This window comes from Myotis lucifugus, unplaced genomic scaffold (assembly GCF_000147115.1).
Source record: "Myotis lucifugus unplaced genomic scaffold, Myoluc2.0 scaffold_182, whole genome shotgun sequence".
Classification (NCBI taxonomy): domain Eukaryota; kingdom Metazoa; phylum Chordata; class Mammalia; order Chiroptera; family Vespertilionidae; genus Myotis; species Myotis lucifugus.
The window spans coordinates 2173653-2193480 of record NW_005871230.1 but is presented as its reverse complement, the minus strand read 5'-3'; the positions used below and the strand labels follow the sequence as shown (position 1 = coordinate 2193480).

Genomic DNA, 19828 nt, shown 5'->3' with positions numbered 1-19828 from the left:
GACATAATGGCACTTCATGTCTAAATACCTCAATATGCATCCCTGAGAACAAGGACATTTACATACAAATCACAATATCCTTATCACACTTAAGAAAGATAACATTGACACACAAATATTATGTAACATACAGTCCATATTTTAGATTCCCTAATTGTTCCAATAATTAGTTTTATGATTTTTTTCTTTTCCATCAGGAGACAAGCAAAGATCTTACATTGCATTTACTTGACATTCCCATTGGTCTCCTTTAGTTTAGAACAGTAAGACCACTTTTTTCCTTCTTCTTGACAATGACGCTTTAGATGAGTCCCAAGTAGAATGTTTCACAATTTAAATTTGTCTCTGGCTTCATCGTCATTAGATTCAGGTGAAACCTTTTTTGCAAGAGTATTACAGAGGTGATCATATGTTATGACATTCCCATTGCGCATAATGTTGGTCTGTTCCATATTAGGGATGTTAAGTTTGGTCACATGATTAAGGTCTGTCCACCAGATTTTTCAACTGAAAGGCACCTTCTTCTTTTTATTATGAGTAAGTCATCTGCAGATGACACATTGAAACTGTTTGAACATCCTGTTCTCCAACAAAGTTCCAACCAGTGAAAGTTTTAGCACCTACGGTTAACTTTTGATCAAATTAATTATTTCAATGGTGGTTGTGAAATTGTGTTACCATTCCTTCTACATGTTCACTGGCATCTTTCCATGAAGCAGAGCTCTGTCCTTTTTGAATCACTTTGGACCCATGGATTCTTTTTTTATTTAATTGTTATGAATTACTATACTTCTTGGCGCTCAAATTATCCCAGATTTGGCCAGTGGAAACACCTCTAAGCCAGACCTTTTTGCATCTTTTCTTTATTCTTTGAGTTACGTCCTTGCTTTTTATCACAGCAAAATATTCCAGGCTCCCTGCCCCAGTCCTGATTCCTTTCACTGTGGAATAGGATTTAGAAACAAAGATCTGGGTGCTAACTGTGCTCATTGCTACTGCTACCTAACTTAAAAGAAGCAAACAAAAACCTACTTCACACTTCCAATAACACTTTCTTGTGTGTTCCGAATGTCTCATTTGGCATTCATCTGAATTCCACTCATATCACAGTGGAAACCCAAAGAAAAATTAAAATTCCAAGTCAATTGAAAAGGCCAACACTTCAGAAGGAGATTTTTCAGTGGTAAGGGATAGTACTGAATTATGATAATTAAAAGTTGGTTCGAGATACAGAAATGCAGGTGCAGAAACCTATTTTCTTTGGGCTACTTCAGGAGTTAAACATTAAATAATAAGAGTTGAGCCAGACAGGCGTGGCTCAGTGGTGGTTGAATATAGACCTATGAACAAGAAGGTCACGGTTCAATTCCCAGTCAGGGCACATGCCTGGGTTGTGGGCTCAATCCCAAGTGTGGGGCATGCAGGAGCCAGCTGATCAATGATTCTCTCTCATTGATATTTCTATCTCTCTCTCTCTCCCTTCCTCTCTGAAATCAATAAAAATATATTTTAAAAAATAGTGAGAGTTGAAATGTGTCTGATTTGGATGTTCCCAAAGACAAAAATAAGTTATTGTCAGACTGCTCTTGGAAGACAATATTATGTTGACCAGAAAACCTATTTATTTTAATGTCATGCACCAAATTATCAATCAGTTCGTTGACTTAATATTTGACTATAGTCCAAAAATAGTTTAAGTTTTTAATAAAAAGAATGTTAGATAAAATGTGACAGCAAAAATAAAATCATAGATGTAGAGATGCTTCAGAAGAGATAGAAATTCTATACTTCATTATTTATTTGGTACAAAACAAGCAAGGGAGTAAAGAGATTATGTTGAAATATTAGGGTTACTTTAATTCCCTTAAATTGTAGATTATGTTCTTACCTGCAACTTTTCCTTCCTGGAAATGCAACTTAAATACCTTTATACCTTTAATCACCATTGACAGTCTCTACTCCTCCCATCCTTCCTTGCTTAGTGTTTTACTACAACCTCACTCTCCTCCTTTCCAAGCACTCAGATTGCTGGGCTTCGGGGCCTTTATCTGAACAGGTGGGTTCAGATAAACCCATGGATCTGGGACAAGAAATTTTTACTGAAATCGGGAAAGTCAGGTAACCCTCTGTGTTTTCACTTGTCTGCCGGTAAATGAGGATAATGTCGCTCTCCTGCCTTCTATGGATATTGTGAAGATAGATTTAATCAGTCATATGAAGTGGTTTTGAGTTTTGTATTCATGAGAGTATTTAATGGATAATATTTTATAGTGATAACCATCAGAGGCACTTCAATTTCAGTTTATACTGCAGCAGGAGTTTAGATTTGAAAGCAGGATACTCAGCACTGGCATACAGGGTATTGGGAAAGCTGGGGAGCTGTTTTCCTCTGAAGATCTTAGAATCTGTAGGAGGCTTTCCTCAGGATTTTGGTGTACCTGTGGTATAGGATGGCTCAAGGCCCTTTCTAGTGGGGCCCTGTGAATTCTGCCTCCACTCCTTCCAAGTCCCATTCATACAGCAATGAGTTGTCTCACGCTTCATTTAGCAACTTTCTCTCTTACAAGGTCAATTGCTCTTTGAAAAAGATACTTCTCATTGTATGCTCCTGTTTGCCTCAGATGAGTTTTCCATATCTGAGTTCTCTGAAACTTGTTAGATGTACTGAGAGCTCTCTGAAATCTCCCACCTTTGTAGCCATTCATTCTCCTGCCCTGCCCTTACATACTTCTCTGTCACCTTTGTTTCTAAATTACATGCCTTGGAGGACAAGGTTCTTTGTTCTGCTTTTAGTGGTGCCCGTGTATGAATAGCAACATGATGTAGATTGCAGAAATTACAAATGATTTGACTCGAAAGACAATCTTATTCGCGTTAAGGAAATCCTTCTCAAGTTACTAACCACATCTGAGGTTGAGTTGGCTTTTCCCTTGTCGCTTTCCAGAGTCATCATCTGCTTGGGCATCTCAACATGTCCTTATTTTTTCAATGTTGGTACTTGACTCCCAATGTGATTAGTTTATTTAAGAAATAGTCTATAGAACTGACACGGGACCGTAATTTTCCCCTAACTTACTTGATAACGCACCTCTTATATCCGCATCAGAAAACATCGTCCAACTCTCAGAACCTCAGTTACACCCATTAGGATGTATTTTTAAGTGTAAAATTTTATTAGATTGCAAACCAAAGTGGCTTGGATATGTGACAGACAATAAAAGAGCTGTGTTTGCTTTGCCAGTTGAGACTTGTTTTTTTTTTCCTCCTCTAGTTAAAGTAATGAGTTGGAGATTATACTGCAGGAATGTTAAAAAGTAAATTTTGAATATTATTTGCCCATTTCAGCTACTCCTGGCATTCAGTTTGGGGTTAAAAAAAATCTGTCATTCATTGACTATCTGTGGTCTTCACCTAATTTGTATTACTGAGCTGCTAAACCATATGTGGAGGCCAGAGAACAGTGGACCGTCAAATATGGCCCAGAATTCTTGTCCCTGGTCAATGTGTAGGTCAGAGAAGCAATGCTGCATTTTCTGATTAACTTGTAGCAACAACAGATATGGTCTTTCCTCCAAATCAAATGTATTATCTATTTTTGATGTTTTTAGAACACTCCAAAATGGACCACGAGAAAGGATCACATTCTTTTTTTTTTCCTGGCCTGCTATCCACAGCAGGTTGTAAAGGTTGGTGTGTGCTGGCCAGCTACTGAGAGCTCACATTACAGTGCAGTCGGTTCTCAAAGGGTGGACCAGTTTGCACAGAAGCTGGGAATTACTTTCCTCCAGTGTCATTATGGATATGTATTTTCTAGTCTGATTCTTTAAAGACAGAAATGACATGTTTTAGATACTTCTATAATTTTACGGCATTATATATGAAATAAATTTGACAAATTATATTGCTTTACTAGGATCGGCTCATTTCTGTGCTGTGTGTGTGTGTGTGTGTGTGTGTGTGTGTGTGTATCCAGAGAAAATATGTGCCAACTTGATAACGAACACACATTAAGTCCAGATTCGGGGCCTTTATCTGAACAAGTAGGTTCAGATAAACCAGTGCCCCAGATTGCTAGGATGGCAGTTTAGGGTTAATATTATGACATCTTGCTCCGCCCCCTTTTTCATTCTCAAGGTTACCTTGTGGTCACGAAGTGGCCTCTGTAGTTCACTGTGAAATCTGTATTCCAGGCGAGAAGACAGAGGGGACATACTAGTCAGGACCTTTTTAGGTGGCATTGCAAACGCCCCTCCCCGTAACTTCTGTTCACATGTAATTGGCCAGAATTTGGTTGCTTGGCTACTCATATATGCTATGGAGGACTCATCCCCTCATGGAAAAAAAAAAAAGCCAGTCTGTTTTTTTGTGTTTTTTTTAAAAATATATATTTTATTGATTTTTTTTTTTTTTACAGAGAGGAAGGGAGAGGGACAGAGAGTCAGAAACATTGATGAGAGAGAAGCATCGATCAGCTGCCTCCTGCACACTCCCTACTGGGGATGTGCCCGCAACCAAGGTACATGCCCTTGACTGGAATCGAACCTGGGAGCCTTCAGTCTGCAGGCCGATGCTCTATCCACTGAGCCAAACCGGTCAGGGCAAGCCAGTCTGTTTTAAAGAAGAAGGGAACACATGTTTGTAAGCACTGGGCGGTTTTTGCCTTTCATGATCTGCCTAGCCTGTCTTTTGTTCCCATCTGCTGTTATAAGCACTTCATGTGACAGCTTCACTTGGCTCTCTAGAACCTTCTTCATTGTCCTTCCCAGTACTCTACTTCTGTTCTCAAAGGCTCCGTCCCCCTTCCCAGTGTCTCTGCCTCTTAGTTACCTCTAAGGCATGGCTCAGATTGCTTATCCTGCAGGAGGCTTTTCCAGAACCTAGTCAGTTATTATCTGCCCCCACTTCCCCCCGCACCTTTTATCTCACCTCTCTATCGCAGCTCTTGTTAAGTTTTGGCCAATGTATTACAGTTTCACAGTACTTTTTTATATCCTCTGTGACTCTCATTTCATCCACACTTGGCTAGTAGACTACATTAGATATAACAAATGTTGAATGCGTATTTATTGAATCCCATTGCACTCATGCCAGCAAGGTAATAGGAGAAAGGACTTTTACACAACATTTTTAAGAGCAGTTTCTTTTTGTAAGAGGACAAAATGGTTATATCAACTTTGAATACCCTATCCCATTTAATAGCTGTTGACTAATAAATAGGTCATTGGTTACTTTGGTGCATAGTCTGTCGGATAGACGTGCAAACAGCAGTTTGAAAATACTGACTCCCTACACATGTAGGAAACATTAACATCCTTGACCTCCTGGAATGTGTGCATTTGATGTGCCCAAGATTAGGGCACTCCACGGAGAACAAACAACGAGAGGGAGGGGGACAATAGAAACTTTTGTTCCTGTGAAGTGCCTGAAAGCACTATAAATGGATAGTCATCAGGCCGGTCAGGGGGTCAAAAGGCAGTGGGCCTGGGGCCTCAGGTGGAATTATTTCATAAAGTGTCCTCTTGCAAATACACTTCTTCATGTTTTTAAGTGGTACTTTCTAAACTACTTTCTCATGTTTTTAGAGATGTTTTCAAATTCCTTTTATTTTGAGAGGTGATTACCTTGACTTACATTTACTGCTTTTGAGATCTTTACTCTTTTGTTTTTTAATATAGCAATCTGGGTGCATCACAGATACCTGATTTATTCAGGTTGTTTCTCTATATAATTGTTAAGATTTATGGAAAATCTTTTTTTTAGTTTAAAAAAAGTTCTTTTCAACTTGCATTTCTTGGTGATAGGACTTAAAAAGTTACATTAAAAAATGGCTTATTGTGGGACTTGTTTCAAAAACTGCATCTAAACCATCTATCAGGTGTACAGTTGACTGAAATATTATATTGGAAGGCACTCCTAGATCATTTATTTTTACAGTTCTGAAAAAAATGGCTTCCCTTTGAATTTCATGCCATGTCTAACATCAGATTTTAAACAAGCACATTTCTCTACCATGTACACTGTCCACTTTTCTCCTTTACTTCTGCAAGCTTTCAAATTAAATACCTACTGAGCAGCACTGTCTAAGGCTCATTAGTGGTACAGGGTCCTGTTGGAGTGACAAGTAGGCAGGAAGGACCTGGGAGTAAAACTGGCAAATAGGCCTGTGGAATCCAGGTGAGGGGAGGGTTAGTGAGGGTGAGTCAGGAAGCGTAGAAAACACCAAAAATAACCTTCACATCAGTTTCACAGGAATAATAGAGCTTTAAAGGAAATGATGTTTGAGAATTGCCAGAAACTGGGAGCATATCCCAGAATAGAGAACAGCCGGGGCCAATAGGGGAAGGGACAGGTGTCGGGGACTTGAGAACTCAGGGTCACTACTGACCCCATTCCCTCTGGTTTTTATGACTTGTCAGCTCTTCACTCTGGTTACTGAAGCCCGTCTTTTCCTGTCTCAAAAACAAATCATTCCTTCCTCATGTCAACTGGACTTTTTCCAGTCCTTTCAACATATTATCACTAGGCTAATATTCTCAGAGTGTTGATTTTTATCTGTTAATTTTACTGACGGTGTTAAACTTTTCATTTTCTATAGATAAAGTGTATGTTCCTCTGTCTGAAATTGAGGGAACGTCATCATCTGATACCGCTCACCCATGATTCCCTACTTCTCACTCTTCTACCAGCCTTTAACACCCCCCCACACATATACACTTGTGTCTTGCCAAGCCTCCTTAGTATCCCTTATTTTGTTGCACAGTTCTCCTTATCTTGGGTAGTCTTCTCCCTCTTCTTTCTACCCAAGCTTCAAGATCCAACTCAAGCCTCTTCTACAAGGCTTTCTGTACATATCTATATGGATATGCTTGCGTGATTTCTTTACAAATTTTGTATGTGTCACCTATTTTGTTCATAAGTAAATGTTGCTTTAAATTAAAAACATGCTTGTTTTGTCCCTTCATCTAGACCAGCGGTTTTCAACCTGTGGGTCGCGACCATTGGAAAACACACAGCATATCAGATATTTACATTACGATTCATAACAGTAGCAAATTTACAGTTATGAAGTAGCAACGAAAATAATTTTATGGTTGGGGGTCATCACAATATGAGGAACTGTATTAAAGGGTCGCGGCATTAGGAAGGTTGAGAACCACTGATCTAGACTATAAGCTCTTTGACACCAGTGACCACGCTATACAATGTTTTCTCTCTGTTCTAGTATCTGGCATAGCCCCATGCACATATTTAGTACAGAGCAACGTTTCTCAGTCTGGCAACATCACAGTTTCAGCTGAATAATTTTTTGTTTGTTTGTTTGTTTTTTGGGGGGGTGTGTGAGAGGGGGAAGGGGCTGTCTGACCATTGTAAGATGTTTAGCAGTACCAACTAGATGCCAGGAGCACACTCTCCCTAGTGTGACAACCAAAATGTCTCCATTTATGCCAGTTGTCCCATGGGGGCAGAAATACCCGCAGCTGAGAATCACTGATAGAGAGTAAACAGAAAAAATTCTAAGCAGTATCTTGGCAGGAATCAAAGACTGTGAAAAATTTAAATGATGATTTTGTAGCATTTTTGGGTCTTGAGGAAAGACAAACTCAGTTGATAGAAGATAGTAAATGAAAAATAGATATTTTTATTTGCTGTGATAGGCTATAGAAAAGCCATTATAGATTGATGAGCAATTGTGACCCACCTAAGGTTAAGAAAAAGCAAGATGACAGAGGTATTCTTAAATTGAAATTCCAAAAAAAGATTGAGTTGCAGTGTTTATTTCAAACCATTTTATACTTAGGAATACTGTTTCCAATAAAATAGTATTTTATTATTTAATTGGAAATTTATCTGGACTTCAAACAATTTATCTGTAGTTAAACAATATCTTTGGATTAAGAACAACTTTTTGAAATGTATTTTAAAAAAATATATTTCAGAGAGAAGAAGGGAGAGTGAGAAAGGGATAGAAACATTAATGATGAGAGAGAACCATTGATCGGCTTCCTCCTGCACACCCCCTACTGGGGATTTAGCCTGCAATCCGGGTATGTGCCCTTCCCAAATGGAACCGAGACCTCCTGGTTCATGGTTCATGAGTTGACAGTCAACCTCCGAGCCACACTGGACGGACTTCAGTGTATTTGAGAGAATGAGTTTGAAGTTATGAGTACAGGTTATTGCAAAGTTATAACTATTAACAAACACCAGTTGTGTTTATGCATAGTCTTACATATTTTTCTGACTATTAGAGTATTGACCTCAAGTTCAGCCAATTTTTCAGCCCAAAGTGATACACACACGCACACACATGAATATAACACAGGTGTGTTAATGTGTGGTTTAGACAGTGCTTACCAATCCAGAACACAGTGATTTTGTATATTTCTGCTACTTTTTATACGTTCTAAGTTGTTGGGTTTTTTTTTATTACTAAGCTAGTACATGATGTAGATACTATATGGTTGATGTTTTGCTGATCTAGAAATAATGCATGATATTCTCTTTTCCCAGCTGTGTGCCAACCACAGTGCAAACACGGTGAATGTATCGGACCAAACAAGTGCAAGTGTCATCCTGGATATGCCGGCAAAACCTGCAATCAAGGTAGGGAGAGTGTGACACAGTCAACAATCATGAGCCCCCTCTACTCCTGCCTGATATAAAAGTGTTAAGTTCTCACGCCTGGCCACTTTTCCATGACGATTGTTCTGCATATTTGAGCTGCATTTATTGAAAGATAGAAATATAGTAATGGTAAATCTTTTAGAATTCATTTCATCGAAGGACAATTAAAAGAATTTCATCTTCTCATTCACTGCTGATAATTAAAATGCATTTTGAAAAAGAGAATTGCAGTGTCAGTAATGTTAGAAGCCTTACATTCTGCTGCTCCTTGTTCTGCCACTAACCAGTGGAGAAGCCTTATTAGGCTCCTTGGACCCAATTTGGTGAGAAGACCTTCATACTCACAGTCAGGTAGGAAGTTTGATTTGAAATTCTGAGGCCCCTTCAAACTTTGAGCCCTTCTATTTTGTGATTAAATTCCCTTTAACTGTTGACCAGCTGGTATTCTCTGAGAAATAAAGATTTTGATGGACTTAGCAAGTTACTTTTAATTGGCATCAGTTACTTATAAAAGCAAACATTGATTTAGCACTAAGAGTACACCAGGTATTTTACATATATTCTCTGTTTTCATTATTACAACAACATCAGGAGGTAGAGTATTTATTATAATCAAGTTATTAAAAATAACATATTCATTGTTTAGTTGAAGGGATATAAGTGTCTTGTCCAAGTTCATAGAATTAGTTAGTAAAAGACCTACTGTGTCAACTTAGAGCTATTGTCTATAGAATTCATGTTCTTTTTACCAATTTAGTTGTGGATGAAGAAAATATTGGAAATGTGATCCTCTGGTTCATGCTAACAAGTCTGACAAGGCTTGTCTTTTTAACCAAAAACTTTCTACCATTAGGAGAACACACACACACACACATGCACAAACAAACAAACAAAAAACAAAAAACAAACAAAACACCCCCCCCCAGAAGTAAAGAAAATGTATGGTTAGAATTCACTAGAAAGATACAAGGATAAAATAGTCAGTTTTTAACTTACTACTTAAAGCAATACTCCCTGTCATTTAAATGTCAAATGAAACAATTATGTAGGGGTCTAACTTTCTCAAAGATATGAACTTGACCTCACCTGATACAGAAATGATATTGTTGAAGCACTGTTGTTCTTCAGTATCTGATACTCCTTGAGGTGTGCCTATAAACCCGTGTTTGTAGACGTAGTTTTCACATCCCGAACACTGGTGTTTGAAGGTATAGCTAATTGTTTCTGCACTGCTGGATGAAATCCATGCAGTAAAATGTGACATGTCCAATGGTAGGACAAGCTGTTATTCTAGAGTCTTCTAGATTATCTGCTACTTGATTGGTAGCCAAGTTTTTTCAATGCTTCTTTTCAGATAATGTTTTTTAACTTGGAATTTACCTGACATGCCTGGGTAGTATTTTTTAAATAAATGGGGTTCTTATTACCTCAGTTGACTCTTTTAAAAATCCATTTGGTTTTCCTTCTTCTGTCTTTCTCAAGTAGCAGCATGTTTGGTTTTAATTATTGAGTTATTAGTGTTGATCTTAGAGTCCCAGCCTGCTTCTTCTTTAAAAGTGATGAACACAAACCATCAGAGATGTCATTAATATGTCCGCACCATAAAACTTCTTGTCCTGATGCCAGGAATTTATACAAAGAAGATTATTCCAAATAGCTGCCGTTGAGATTGCAGAGAAAATTTATTTAAATTAATTTGCAGAGCATCATCAACTTTAATATGCTTCAGAAGACTCTCAAGCTATTATTGGAACAAGGATTCATCTCTGAGTATCTCTTATTTTCAGAAAACCAGTTTACCATGTACTTATTATCAGAATAAAGAGTTCACCATGCACTTGTTTTTAGAAAAACCAGTTGGGTGTTTGTTTGTTTTTTTCAGTAATTCTAGAGAAAAATTGAAATATATGGAGTTGAAATCTTGCCTCCCAAAAGTCTGTTCCTTAGGGGGAAAAGGATTCTATTAGTAGCAAAATGGGATTCTACACCTGCAAAAACTGTGCTGACATTGAAAATGTCATTTCAAATCCAATCTTGAATAGAAAGCTCCAGCTTACAGTGAAGATGAATGTGTTTCATTCATCTTTCTTGTGGCCTTCCCTACCAAAACAGCAATTAGGCAAGTTCCTGATGGAAAGAAGTATGCCCTTTGAGAACAGGAACCCTTTGTATTGTCTCTCCGATTTCTGGGTTCCTGAAAACGATTATTAAAATGACTTGCACAGGATTAAGTGAGTGACTGTTTCATACAAGAGTTCTTGGTCCTGAAAGCTGTAGGAACTTGAAACAGTCCCATGGAGGCGTCTGGTACCTTAGCCTCTACCCTGTGGACTACGAGCCCTGTGAGAAGCTGCCCTGAGTGAGTGGGGTAACTCGGAGAGCTGTCGAGGGACCCCCAGAAACGCTGATAGAGCAAATGGTCTATACCTGCTCTTTGTCTCCATAACAAATTAGCATAGACTTTTGATCTGGACCATACATTTTAATAAAGTGGAAAACATACAGGAAATTAAATATGTTTCTTTTTTTTTCTTGAGGAGAGACATGTCAAGAAGAGGTACCTTGAAATAATTTCACAGAACTAGATATTAGCTTTTGATTAAAAGTTGGTTTGGGTATAAGGCATGGATCTGCATAAAAAGTTTGTTGCAAATTGTGTACTTTAAGAAGTCATTCCCTGGGAGCTTGCTTGGCTGCATGGACAGCAGGAGTAAATGACAAGCACTTGAGCGCTGTTGGAGCGGCCTGGGGAGCAGCCAGATAGCGGGGCAGGCCCACTTTGGAACTGGCTTCATTTAATAGCCTGTCGCAAGATTAGTATAATCTGCTCCCGGTGACTTGCTCCCCCTCCAGTCATTTTCTGGATTGCTATAGTCGGATCACATATAAAACCATAGGCTTGGACTGATCATTGTCATATTCTATAAGGTATGTGGTACCTTTCACAGTAGGTGAAATTCTAACCAGAACTCTGGCAAGATTTTTTTTTTCCATCTTACTTTCTCTGGCAATTTTATTCTTGCGTATTTCCCCCCTCCTTGAGTCTCTATGTACCCATACAAATCCCCTTTCCACTTCAGCCAAGAAAGGATACTATTAGAGATAATAATATTTTTATAACTTTCCCACTAGGGAATTATTTTTAGCATGGAATATATCATGTCATTGCAGTTTTTTAAGGAAAGATATTCTTTTGAATTCATAGTGTGCTTTATAATGAGTACAGAAGAAACAATTTATAAACATCAGTTACTAATGTTTTGACATGGTTCATGTGTCATATGTTGAATTCCTTATCCCGAGAAAAGAATTAGTGTCTTGTAGCACATAATCAGACAGTAAACATTGGTGGACTAGTTAATTCTCAGAGTTGATTGCTTTTCTCAGCACAACAGCCTATATGCATTAACCCTAATATCGAGGTAATTTCTTATAGCCTTACTTTTTTGAAGGTTGTGTGATTTTAACACAGACACCAGTGTTCATTTAATTTGGAAGTTTAACTGACTATTACCAATGTAATAGTCTTGAAATAGGATATGAGTGCCTTTTTGACTCTCTACTTTTGAATCTCACCCATCTCACAATATTTTTAGTAAGCTAACCATGGGAACAGTTACTTTATTTTGTTTTATTTTTTTGCAGAAAACTTCTTACGGATATTCTAATTAAATGTGACCTAAATGTGACATAAGTTTTTATATTTGAGTGATCACGCTATCTTTTTAAATAAAGTCTTTATGTAAATCATAACTTTGTGTGTAATTTTGGAGTATTTTAAACTATTGTGCAACATAATAAGGAAAAGTCGTAAGTTTGGTCATTTAAGACTTCAGGATCTTGACACACAGCAGGTTGATTATAATCAATATTTGTATCATCATTGTTTATTTGTTCTTTTAGTTTTCTCTCATTGTTGATGATTAAAATCATGTTTTTTAAAAATTGACTATCTCTTTTTTACTGTTTTTCCCCCCCATTAAATTTGTATGAGAATGGCGGATTAACTTGTACTGTGTGTGTGTGTGTTCTTGGGAAGAAAGATGGCGGTGACAAATTTTCAGGAAAGTAAAAATTAAAAAAAAAAGAGAGAGAAACTGGAAAAACTAGAAACTAACTTTGGTAAAGTATTCTTTTTGAACTCCACCAACTTGATGTAATTGTTTAATATATACTTATAAAGATTTTTAGGGCTAAAAATGACATCAGTTCAAAGTTGACTCTTATTACCTTCTTCCTGGTGTGAAGACGAGCACTCCTACCCAACTCCTCTTGACCAAGGCAGTGAGCAGCCTCTTTTCCAACCCCTGGATCAGCAAGCCACAAGTTTACCTTCAAGGGGTGAGCGTGCATTGTCTCGGGGGTCTGCTCCTCCCACCTGCACGGCTTCCCGCGGTGTGTCACCTCTTGCACCTGTTCCGAAGACGCGCCCCAGAGCGCCCAGCCTCAGCACTGAGCATGTGAAGCAGGCAGCAGGGCCGTCGCCTGCTGCAGACTCTCTGTGCTCTGCTGTCTGGAGCCTCTGCTGTCCTCTCACTGCATCAAGTGTCGTTGCTCCTCTTCTTCTTTTCTGGGCTTCAAAGTGTTTTCTAAAAATCACATAACAAAATCACTTTTGTCTTCATATGTAGATGAAGTCAGGAATATCAGAGCAACTGAGATTGGGGTTTTGATGGCTTTTGCTAAATAGGTTTTAGAAGTGAGAAGTCCTCTTCACCACCATCCTTAGGGTGTAGCGTGCTAGGTTACCAGAAATGAAACATATACTAGCTTCCTTCATTTCGTGTACATTTTCTAATATTAGAAAGCCTAAGTTCTGTTTCTAGCACAGCCCGTAAGGAGCAAGTCATGTCATGCGTCTGGGTGTTAGCAAAACAATTAGTGATAGGAGGAGAGTAATTCCTGCCCTGTTTACCTGCAGGGCTGCTGTGAGAATGGAAACACCCCAAATATTAGTGTCTTCATTACGCTGGAAAGTTTCGTAGGAAGGTCAGGTGGCTGCATGCCTTTATAGTTCTCCTAAAAAAAGTTACCCCTCACCCACTGATAGATTGAGGAACAGAGAATGCCTGAATTAAAATCCTATAAATTAGAAATTACTCTCTCTCTGCTGATGGGGGACTTGATGGACGTGTACATCTTCTGCACAAAGAATCAGGGCCATGGGATTAATCTCAGTCACTGTGTGACTGCTATCTTCAAAGTTTAAAAGTGATGGCCGTTGACATATTGACATGTTTCCCTCTGACCTCCACTTTAGTCAGATAAAATGTAAAAGCTTAGACTTTTGAGTCATTGCCCAGTTTAAGTCTCAAAGGGAAAAAAGTGCAAGTGCATTAAACAAATAATTATTTTCCCTTAAAAAACCCCTATTGGGTTCTCTGATGTAGTGAATCTCTTGGAGATTTTCAAGCTACTTTTCAGCGTCTGCATGCTAATAAAATTTCTATTCTTTTTTCCCCTGAAGTGTAATTATAATGCTATGCAGCTTGCATTTTTGTTCTAGACCAGCTCCTTTCTCCCTGTCCCCCTCCCTCAAGCTCCTGAATCCAACGACGTGCTTAAGTATACTCCTGACTTATAGATGCTCTTTAAGAATTGCACACTTAATAATTAAATCATTGAATGTAAATGGTTTACTTGTAAAGTTCTGTTCTTTGTGTGATAAGTCCATGATAGAATTAATTAATTTTTTAATTAAATATTTCCCTTTTAATTTATATTTACATTATAAACTCCTAGAGAAAGAGCAAGATTAAAGTAAATTTAAAATAAACACACTAAAGATTTTTTCCCTAGGTTTCTTTATCAACTTTTAAGATTTATAAAGTGTAATCAAGCAGACTTTTATGTTATGTGTATTGTTCCACTTATTATTATAGGAGCATTTACTATAAGTTGAAAGTGTCATTTTTGAATTTCTGACTTAATTTGATAGGAACACAAGCGTTACTAGTTCTGTACTCAAGAGATTTTTGGAAGCAGCCTATATTAACTCAGTTTTCTAAGGCATCAGGTCACTAAGAAAATAAGATATAATAATCAATGATGGAAACCTGACAAAAAATTGGGGGAAAAGAAGTTCATCCCCAGGATATTGGATGCTTTTGATCTTTAGAAGCTCCCTGCTTGAGCAAAAGTCTGGTATTTAGTAAATATTGATAAGTATGGATTGTGGTGGGACCCTATTTCATCATTTCTGCAGTGGCTCTTGTGAAGTTTTGAGCAGACAGGTGCCTGTGGCAGGTGGGAGAGTAAGGGCAGTCACTGTGAACTTCAACAACTGGGAACTGGCACGGAGAGCCAGCGGCTCACGCAGCGGCCGGCAGAGCAGGCTTTCTCAGATTGCTCCCAACATATTTGGATATTTACATGTCAATTTAACAACAGTAAAATAATCAATATCTCTACACATACCATTGAACGATGCATGTTCCCTTGTTGCATATTGTTTCAGAGTGATTCCCAGGTTCTTTTGGAATTAGGACACCTTACCGATGTTTCATTTTCTTTCAATTTCGTGATTCTTAACCCCAAAGTACTTTTTCTCATGGGAAGGGAAGGATCGATTGGGGTTAAAGAGCCCCAGCTGCCCCAGTCTGAATCGTGGAGTCCCGCAGAGCAATGCTAAGGAGCCCTCCCTTTATTGGCCAAGAGAGCGGCTGCCTCAGTGGGGCCTCAGCTTTAGTCCAGAGACAGTGTCTGAAGAAATCTCCATCAGCATAAGTATGCTGTGCATATAAGCTGCCTGGAGCTATAAACTCCTGACCGTTCCCGTCAGGAAACCCACAGAAGTTTCTGTGTCTCCTTAACAATAAACCTACGGGTTCTTAATTGACACTTTTTACTTATCCACGAATATCCTTCCCTCGAGATATGGAATTCGGCCTAACTCTATTTTTTTTGTTGTACTGTACCATTTTCTTTTTGTTTAGTGCAGAAAAGTATTTAAAACACAAAGCCTTTGCCTAACAGTGTACTCAGATTTAAATACTACATTCTATAATATCCGTCAGGGATTTATCAAAGTCAGGTGAGAATCTGCAGGGACATGAGGAATAAAAATCAATTCCTCCTAGAACATGAGGAAAGATTCTCTGACTTTAATTTTTAATAAATATTGAAATACAAAGAAGAATATGAGAAGTGGAATGAATTTCTTTTACTTTCATTCTTATTTTAAAATTTTTACTCTAACAGAGGAAGAAGTCACATTTTTGATGATACTATAATCTGCAAAGCATCTTCTTTGAGGAAAACTGTTTTTGAACTATCCTGAAATACAATTCTGTTTGGTACAGCCTTAACTGGGCAAGACGCAATAAAGTATAAAAATAAAGTATAAAATTGAATAAAGCCTGGGGGGTGACAACTTTCCAGGCTTCACCCAGCTGGGGACCTGCTAACAGATGTGTGAACATTAGAAAAAAAACCAAGTTGGAAAGTCAGTAAATTATATAAAAAAAATTTAGGTGCAATAATTTGCAGGTTTTAAAAAGCAATGTAAAGTTGGTGGTTTAGTTAAGTGAAATATATAGATTTTTAATAAATAGCAGGTCAGATTTATATTAGATTAAACTTGCAACTAGATTTCTGCTTTGATGACAGGTTAATAGGTCATCATATTATACTGGCAGTTCCAAATGAACATGTGGTCATATTTATTTTTAATGAAATCTATATTTTGGGCATTACTATTTCAGTGTTTATATGTCATTATGAGCTTTATGTTCACTTGAGGCAGTGTTCAACTTGGGTTGGAAAATTCTAATGTGCAATTTATTAATTCCTTTCATATTGGTATTTAAACCAATAATCCTAAAATACATAATGATAGCCATTATGTATTATTCATTAGTATTTCCATATGCTCCTCTTAACTACCAAATGAATGAAAACATACTGGAGGGTTGTTTTTTTTTAAAAGTTTATTTTGTGATTTGAGTACATTACTAAAGTAGGAAGCAGAAGTTCCTTCTTTAACCTGAGGTCAGTATATAATCTATAAGATTGAACAAGAAAAACCACAATTGTGATCACTCTCATTCATGTAGCTCTTAGCCTCTGGAAATGGAGCTTTCTTTTGGGAAGTTCAAAGCAGTCTACTGTTAGAATCAGGATATTTTCTCATATCTTCTTTAAACAAAGAGGGGAATAAGTCGATAGAGGAAGAACGTGTTGTCAAGAGTGACTCTAGGAGTAGAACCCAGATATTTTGAGGATATTGAAGTCAGATAGATGACAGAGCACCATGAGGAGTCAGTATGCTGCTCTTTTAGGGACAATGAGGTAGGCACAGTGTACTCCAGAGGACGGAATCACATGTCCTATATAATGTAAGCTCCAGGAACTCACACGGCCTCTTCATTGTTATAAGGCTTTCAGTCACCTCTTGTAGGAAACTCTTGGTTGCCCCTAGTGTAGCCAGCCTTAAAATTAAGACAGTGTGAACAGGCTCCGTCTTATGTAAATAACCGGTTACCATAGCTTGACCCACTTTTCTTCTTTATTTTTTCAATATAGAGAAGTATTTCAAATGGTTTACATTTGTGCGGACATTTTGTGATTTTTCTGGTTCAACTTCCACTCTTTTCAGATCTGAATGAGTGTGGCCTGAAGCCGCGGCCCTGCAAGCACAGGTGTATGAACACTTACGGCAGCTACAAGTGCTACTGTCTCAACGGGTACATGCTGATGCCGGATGGATCCTGCTCAAGTATGTCAAGAATCTTAATTGTTTTACAAGTGCTGTGGGCTTGACCTCCTTCATGCTGTGCTCTGGTGGTGTGAGAATGAAGGTGGCCTCCCAGACAGGATGGGAGTGTGTGTTTGTATGTGTCCCTAAGCAATTGAAAATCAAAAGAAGGGTTGCCCCTTTTAGATGGCTAGAATTCTTTTATCCTGGGTGCCAGCATTAAATTGATTTGGAAATGGTTTTAGAAGGAGAAGAATAAAACTAAGTGTATTTTCTTATGTTTTCCCCAACATGTTTTTCCCTTTTGTCACTCTGGGCCTAGAGCTATTCCAGCTAGAAGGGGAGCATCAGTGATTATTTTAGGACCATTGTGCTGCCCATAAAGATGAGCTTTAAACTATTTGCTGGTAGGGAATCCATCAAGCCTGTTGTTCGGTTATAAACAACTCACAAATACCTTCTCACTTCATTTTTACATTTCAGTGTCATAGTCTAAGGATTAAGTTATGTCCCTTTTATTAATATCCACTTCAAATGAAAAAAAATGAATGATTACAGTAACATAAAAATAGATTTCCTACTATCATTTGGATGTGTTATAAGATGGATGGTGCCATCAAATTCTCTGTAGGCTGAACATTGAATTGAGGTTGTATGTATAGGATATCCAACAATCGGTGATTTGATTTTTATTTTTACTGAATTATCAGTTAAATTAGCTAATTATCAATCAGTCAGTCATCCACTATCTCTCTCTGAGTTGTGTTTTATAAAATAAAAAAGGTTAGCTAATTTTATTTAGCATGGCCTACTTAGCATGAGACATTTTGGCATGAAGTGGGTTCATGTTAAATCACATGTGACAGGGATGCTCAATTCCTCTAGCATTGCCTAACTCAGTGGGAAATCTGCTGTTCCTAGAGAAATTTAATGGGAGCTTGACACAATTATGTGGATGCTTCACTTGAGACCAGCACTTAGCATGAATAATCTGGGGAAAATAACCTAAATTTTCCACTGTTTTTGGCCACTGGGAAAATTTACAGATAACCTATAAGAGATTAAGCTTTACATTTGTCTTGGAATTCCTCAAATGCATTAGAGGCCTTCCCCAGATGACAGCAGAGCTGGGGCACTTCGTAATCCTCCTGATCCGTGGAGGAGGACAGTCGTTCCACCCCTGTTGAATAATTGAGGCCTTTTTGTCTTCATTGTTGAGTCAGTGTCGCTGATTTCAGGACAGGTTAAGAGCGTAGTGATTTCAGTTGTAGAGTTTGTTCTCTGAGTCAGCCAGTCATTCTCATTCCAGGTGGCCTGACGTGCTCCATGGCAAACTGTCAGTATGGCTGTGATGTTATCAAAGGACAGGTACGGTGCCAGTGCCCCTCTCCTGGCCTCCAGCTGGCTCCGGATGGGAGGACCTGTGTGGGTGAGTTGTAAAGCCAAGCCTCTCTGACTGTGGTCTCTCTAGGGAAAGGAAGAAAGTGAAAGGTGATGTGAATAAGAAAAAAAGGCAGTTACTTACATCAAGTCTTAGCTATCCTTTAGAAGATATCAAGATATCAGATGTCCCAGAAGAGGACCCCTCTCTGTGAATAGACTATAGAAACTTTTTTTTTCTAAAAATGAAGGGCAGGAGAAAGCTTCAGGCAGAGGGAACCACATCTGCAAAGGCATTGAAGTTTCAAGGAGCAAAATGTTCAGGGAAACAGAGCTTAGTATTTCTAGAATGTAAGGGGCAATGACTGATGAAACTGAATAGGTAGATAGCGCTAGATTGTATGTATTGCATTTAAGAGTTAGATTTCCCCCCTTAAAATTAGGGAAGGTAGTATAGGATTGTGGTAAGAGCCAGGGCTTTGGTTTTAAATTCAACTCTGCCATATACTTGATATGTAACCTTAGGCAAGAGACTTCCTTTCTCTGAACTTGAGTCAAAGTCATCTTTAAAATGGGAGTAATGACACATAGAACCATTGTAAGGATTAAATGAACTCAAGTATAGAAAGAGCTTAGCAACCTAGCATATAGTAAGTACTCAATGAAGGGAGGTATTCAGTTATTCAAGAGACATTTACTGATTACTTTCTATACTCCAGGCACTATGCTAAGTGCAGGATGTACAGTAATGGAAAAAGCTGACAAGGTTTTGATCCTCACAAAGCTGATATTCTAATGGTGCAGAGACAGCAAAGAAGCAAATATTATATATAAAAGCCAGAATAACTAGTCAGTATAATATGCACTGTGGCTGGCCAACTGGCCCAATCGGGGCCGGGGCTGGCCAGCCAACCTTCCATGGCCCCTCCCCCCGGCTGGCCCAGCCCTGTGAGCTCCAATCGGGGCAGGTCAGCCGGACCCCACCCATGCACGAATTCGTGCACCGGGCCTCTAGTATCCAATAAAATTACAAAAAATACTATGTGTTAATATGAGGATCTGAGAGAGAAAGAAAGAGAGAGAGAGAGAGAGAGAGACAGAGAGGGTCTATTTTAGAAAATAATGGTC

At 38.4% G+C, this 19828-nt stretch overlaps 1 protein-coding gene across 2 annotated transcripts in view; it reads left to right on the top strand.

Moving 5' to 3' along the window:
* Positions 1-19828, top strand: part of NPNT (nephronectin) — an 82913-nt gene that overhangs the window by 29580 nt on the left and 33505 nt on the right. Inside the window, exons 3-6 of one of the 2 annotated variants that reach the window (XM_023760457.1) lie at positions 8512-8604; positions 12874-12966; positions 17222-17341; positions 18630-18749. In XM_023760457.1, the coding sequence (XP_023616225.1) occupies positions 17269-17341; positions 18630-18749 (193 nt within the window). In that variant the 5' untranslated portion in view covers positions 8512-8604; positions 12874-12966; positions 17222-17268. The remainder of the gene's footprint in view (positions 1-8511; positions 8605-12873; positions 12967-17221; positions 17342-18629; positions 18750-19828) is intronic. The other variant, XM_014462500.2, reaches the window with a different exon arrangement.